This window comes from Bidens hawaiensis, unplaced genomic scaffold (assembly GCF_021521415.1).
Source record: "Bidens hawaiensis isolate Kalapana, Puna unplaced genomic scaffold, B.hawaiensis_p1.1 tig00038154_1, whole genome shotgun sequence".
Classification (NCBI taxonomy): Eukaryota; Viridiplantae; Streptophyta; class Magnoliopsida; order Asterales; family Asteraceae; genus Bidens; species Bidens hawaiensis.
The window spans coordinates 78,271-84,011 of NW_027496692.1; the positions used below are offsets into that span (position 1 = coordinate 78,271).

The following is a 5,741-nucleotide window of genomic DNA, read 5'->3' on the forward strand; positions in this document are numbered from 1 at the left end:
TGACCATTCATTGAAGGCTCGGTGCAAGTTTTGTGGGATTTATTTAAACCCACTTTCGAATTCAAATTTGAAGAAACACATCGAAAGACCGTATTGCAGGGCGTTGAAACAGAACGTCGAGTCGCAACAAACGCAAATGGATAGTGAAGGCGGAATATTTACATACCAAATTGATCGAGTTCAAGATCGTATGGCGAAGTTTGTGATTCAAGAAGCTTTGCCGTTTAGCCACTTCGACAACCCTCGCTTAACCGCCATGATTCGAGATACGCTTCAACCACAATACACTCACGTAAGTCGTCATACTCTTAAACGTTATTGTTTAAAATTGTGGAAGAAGGCCAAAGAGGTACTAATTGCATATTTTGAAAATATAAATACGGGAATAAACTTAACTACTGATGTTTGGTCGGCTCCACATGGTCTACCCGAATCTTATCTTTGTGTCACCGCTCATTGGGTAGACCCGTCATCGTGGGAAATGATGAAACGCACCATTGCTTTCGAACTCTTTGAGTATCCACATACGGGAGATAATTTGTTTGAAATTTTAGATTATGTTATAAAAACTTATAAACTAGAAAATAAAATATTTTCAATTGCATTTGATAACGCGTCGAATAATACATCGGCGGTTGATAAATTAAAATTAAAATATACGCCGATTTGCAATGGTGTATTTTTTCACTCAAGGTGTGTTGCACATATCATTAATTTAATCGTGCAAGACGGACTTGCTTCGGATGAGGTTACATCGGTTATAAACGATTTTAGAGTAATGCTACATGAAGTTTTTAAGAAAAGTAAAAAAAGACAAATGGATTATAGAAAATTTTGTAAAGATACGGGAAGAAAAGCTTTGGGAGCTAATTGGGATGTACCTCATCGATGGAATTCCACTTGCATAATGTTTCAAAGTGCTTTGAAACAAAGAGACACTTTACAAATGTTTCATTCTAGTCTTGCCGAGAATGATTTGGCAATCCCCTTTTCAAATGAGAAATGGGAAATTATCAATGACTTATCGACTTTTCTTGAAGTTTTTAAAACATCAACTACGAAACTATCGGGAACGTATTATCCGACAAGTCCCTTGGTTCTTTCGGAGTTATTTTTAATCGTTAACAATCTTAAAGAATTTGAAAATAAAAGTCCAATGTTTTCAAACATCATATTACCAATGAAGTTTAAATTAAAAAAATACTTTCTTGAATTGCCACCGATTTTTACTTGCGCCGCCGCTTTAAACCCAATGTTAAATGTTACGGGGGTTGAATGTGTGATAGACGAAATTTTTTCAGCCTTAGATATACATGAAGTTGACCCAAACTTTTCAACAGAGGCACAAAATGATTTTAACTTGAATTTTAAATTTATGTATGACTTTTATATAAATAAATATGGGTCAAACATACACATGCCTACGCCGGGGGGGTCTTCATCAAGTTCAAGTGCTCCTAGAGTACGAGACCCCATGATTAGCCTTATGAACACCGTTCGCAACGTAACGGCTAAAAAACAAAGGGGTAACACCCCTTCAAGCGAACTAGGAAGGTATAGTGCATATGATTTCTCTACCGGTTTATCCGAAGAGGAATATGGCACTTTTGATGTTTTGGCTTGGTGGAAGGTAAAGGAAACCGAGTTTCCGATTCTTGCCACCATGGCCCGTGATTTACTAACCGCCCAAGCTTCTACGGTAGCTTCGGAATCTGCTTTTTCTCTTAGTGGCAGGGTAATATCGGTGAGAAGAACAAGACTGAATTCGGAGTCGGTGGAGATGTGCATTTGCTTGAAGGATCACTTGGACTCAATCGATCGGGTTCAACACGTAACCACTCTGGAAGACGAAACACCACTTGATGTTCGAGTGCACGACGAACAAGAAGGCGTTTCTACAAGTAATTCTGATGAATAAGTCGCCACTCAATAATTACGACGAACAAGAAGGCTTTTATAGAAATAATATGTCACAAAATATAAGTTTAATGTTTTGTTAGTTTGTTTTTGAATATTTTAAAACATGTAACCTTTTTTTTTGAACTTCTTAAAGTAAATAAAATGAATTTTATGTTAATTGTTTTTTTTATTTAACATGTTATACAAATACGAATCGTATAACACCGCTCTTGATTATATTTCAGCATTTGACTTGCGTAAGCCAAAAGACTATAATACATAGCAAACTCAACAAATGTAACACGATACAAAAGTAGCATGAGCCTCTTCAGAAATCAGAAGAACACAAATCATCACCTACACAAGCAGCGGAAATGAAAAACGAAAAAAAAAATAATATTTTACACTGTAACCGGTTGGAACCGGTTACAGTGTAAGAACCGGTTTAGGAACCGGTTCCACCGGTTCCGGGTCCGAGGGTTGGGGAACCGGTTCGGTTCCCTAACCGGTTCGACCATGGAACCGGTTTAAACAGTGATGTTGACTAATGGAACCGGTTCTGAACCGGTTCCGGTTCCTTTGACCAACCCGATTTGATCACCTATATCCTAACCCACATAATTTTAATGATAAAGTATCAAATGTGAAACAAATAAAACGACATTTTTCAGTAGATAATGAAAAAAAATGATAACTCAAAGGTTGTCCCTCAATTGCTCCACACCAGTGGCTAAAAGTACTAGGGCCCACATATGTACGACACTACAGTACTGGTGCATTTGTAGCACGAACTAACAAAAATTGACAAGACACCGTTAAAATCTCAAGTTTTTCATTGGAAAAACGTTAAAATTTGTTTTTCTTTTTTTATTTAATTAATAATCAGATTATAATTCTGTAATATCTCATAATTGTGGATTCATCATCTGTCTCATAACTCATGAACACACAAATTTAATTATATACAGAACCATAGGAAGACGGTAAATGTTAGATTATAAAACACCAAAACGACAAGTAAAACGATGCATATGGAAGAATCTCAAATCAAAAATTGAATCAAAGACAGAAAGAAGTGATATACTTCCAATTAATTTAACTAGAACGCGACCCATTATAACCTAATATCACTTATCAAGACCCACTATAACATAACATGGCTTCAATATAACCCATTCATCATCAAGCCAGCGTTGCTAAATGCTAAACACTGCAAACCGGCAATCCCTTTGTTTGCATTTTTCATGATTTGAAGATATAAACAAATGACCCCACTAAATATAATAAACGGAAAAAAACAGTGTAAGTAGCTAACCCGCAGTTGAGTTTAATGAGTTAAGTTTAACATAATTTCACGACCGGTGAATGTTGGAGATAGCTGTGGTAATGCTTTTACAATCTAGTTCCATTGTCTTCATCCAGTTCTCAAAATCCCCTATTTCCTGCACAACAATATACAAATTTCATCACCAAAAAGAAGTCTATGTCCAACTATTAGCATAATCACAAAACCAAAAGTTGAACTCTATACTGTACAGTTCTTCAAGAAAGCTTTGTAATGGGAAATTAACCTCCGTTTTATAAAATAACTATGTCACAAAAACCAAGCTTGCTTGTTTGAAACAAGCCATGCACATCTATGCAACTCAATTCATAACCTATTAATATCCCGCCTTTAATGTGTTGTTAGCAATTTTGAAATACTTTAATCGGATGAAACTCTGACTTGAGACAAAAAAAAAAGTATGAAATTCATGAGGAAGAAGAACCAGAGAGAATGTCGATCAAAAAATGTAAACGATTTTCTTATCTCTAAGGCAGTTATCATTTCCAATTTTAAACATTAATAAAGCCCAAAATTACTAATGAAGCAGTATTAACCCTAGCCAGAAGCTCAACCCCTTGGGCCCCGTTAGGAGCTGCCGCACCTAGGACCCCGCAACCAGGGGCGCCCTGGACCCTGTTCGTTCGCCCCTAACATCATAACAAACTAGAACAAGTGTGCGCTCCGCACAACCCTAACTTGCTTAATGTTTGTTATGATACATTGTCGACCAATTAATCCAAATACACTAAAATACTAACAATTGTATCAAAACAATAAACATAACGAACCTTTACTGCCGTATTAATCGCATGAGTGGAAGCAAGCCACTGATCAGTCTGCTTGGCAAATCTCATAACAGTCGTCTTCAACGCTCCAATCTCAGCCTCTATTCTCTTCTCATTCACATAGCACTCTTCAACTCCTCCATTAACCGCCTCAACTAACAGATCCGATACACGTGCAGCGCTTTTAATTGCCTCTTTCTTCGATTTCTCTTTCAAATTCATTAAATTAAGCAATTAAAAATCAAATTCATATCCCAAGTAAATAAATAAAAGATATTATATTCCACCTGTGTGTTCACGGAGGCGTATTGCGTCCGTTTGATGATCGTGGACTAGCTGGAGAAGCGAAGATTCGAGGCTTCTGGATTGTACGTCCGGTCGGTTGATGTCCGATGACGGTTTTACGCGCGCACACTCCAGTTGTGTTCGGGGTGAACTCATTTTGGGAACTGGACTATCCGTTTATGTTGTGGTTATTAGTTTTAACACTACTAGATGTTTTCACGGCGCAACCGCGCCGTTGTTGCTGCACCGTTTGGTTTCTTTCTTGATCTAGGCGTTAGGTAAATATGATGTTAAGCATATTGCTTTGCGTGTTTACATGGTTGGTAGCTCAAGGTATAACCGATTGCGTTTGGCTTCTATTTACAGAAGTTTATTTAGTTAGGAGGTCTAGTCTTGGTTTAAAAAGGCGTTAGGCGAGGCGAGGCGAGGCGTTTTGGTTCAAAAATCCGAAGCGCTAAGCGCTAGGCGCGAAGCGAGAGCTTCACGTATGTGAGGCGTTCTTATTTAAAAATACTAAAAATTAATTATACATGACATATTTTACTTGAAAATCAATCATAAAGATAAAACATATTTGTAAAACTAAACATATTTTACTAGAAGGTTGATATTTGGAGAAGATAAACTTTGAATATGAAAATTAAAGAGTGGTTTGAATTAAATAGAGTGATAAATATATATAATGGGGTTGGGTAATGTTTTATAGATGAGCCCCAACGTTATTATTTTAAGCAGATGGCCCAAACAGCTACATTTTCAATCTAATTTGGACTGAATCACATGAGGCGCTGCCTCAAGCGCCTCACGCCTCACCAGCTAAATGCGCGCCTCAGGGCGCCTCATGTATTTTAGCGCCTTACCTAAAATAAGGCGCTTTCAAAAACGCCTCGGGCGCCTCACGCCTCACGCCTCAGGCGCGCCTTTTTAAACCAAGGGTCTAGTACACCCATCGTTTACAAAATAACCGGGAAATACTCCCCGCGCTTCGTGGCGGGCATCGCATGTTTTTACAAAAAAATTGTATACATGTGTTAATCTAAATTGAATCTTTTAGCTAAACAAAACATAAGCACTAAAACAACAAAAGTAGAAAGACAAATGCGATGATGCAGTCCAGTCCTTTCTGTATAAAAAGGCCTGCAACTTGAACCAAAAGCAACAATAAGTTGGCAAACATTTAACTTAAACTAAGAAATCCAATTAGGAAAACACACATTGTAATACAAAAACATTAAATTTATAAAGATTTAGGTATAGAAACTGCCCAAGAAAACAATTTTATATTGATTGAAATAAGAGGCAACTACTTTTAAACGAAAACGAATTATATATTGATTCGAATAAGATGGAACTACTTTTAAATATTCTAATCTTTTTTCAACATTATATATTGCCTAGATTTCATGTAGGCAAAATACCACATACGAAACTTACATGTTTTGAGT

The 5,741-nt window shown here is 36.9% G+C and overlaps 1 protein-coding gene across 1 annotated transcript; it reads right to left on the reverse strand.

Moving 5' to 3' along the window:
- Positions 1 to 3,224: 3,224 nt before the first annotated feature.
- LOC143590081 (biogenesis of lysosome-related organelles complex 1 subunit 1-like) lies at positions 3,225 to 4,475 on the reverse strand. Its single transcript, XM_077070673.1, has 3 exons — positions 4,299 to 4,475; positions 4,015 to 4,220; positions 3,225 to 3,341 (listed from the first exon to the last, which is right to left on the reverse strand). The coding sequence occupies exons 1-3, from the start codon at positions 4,450 to 4,452 to the stop codon at positions 3,252 to 3,254; spliced, it is 450 nt and encodes a 149-aa protein (XP_076926788.1). The 5' UTR covers positions 4,453 to 4,475; the 3' UTR covers positions 3,225 to 3,251.
- Between the last annotated feature and the right edge of the window lie 1,266 nt (positions 4,476 to 5,741).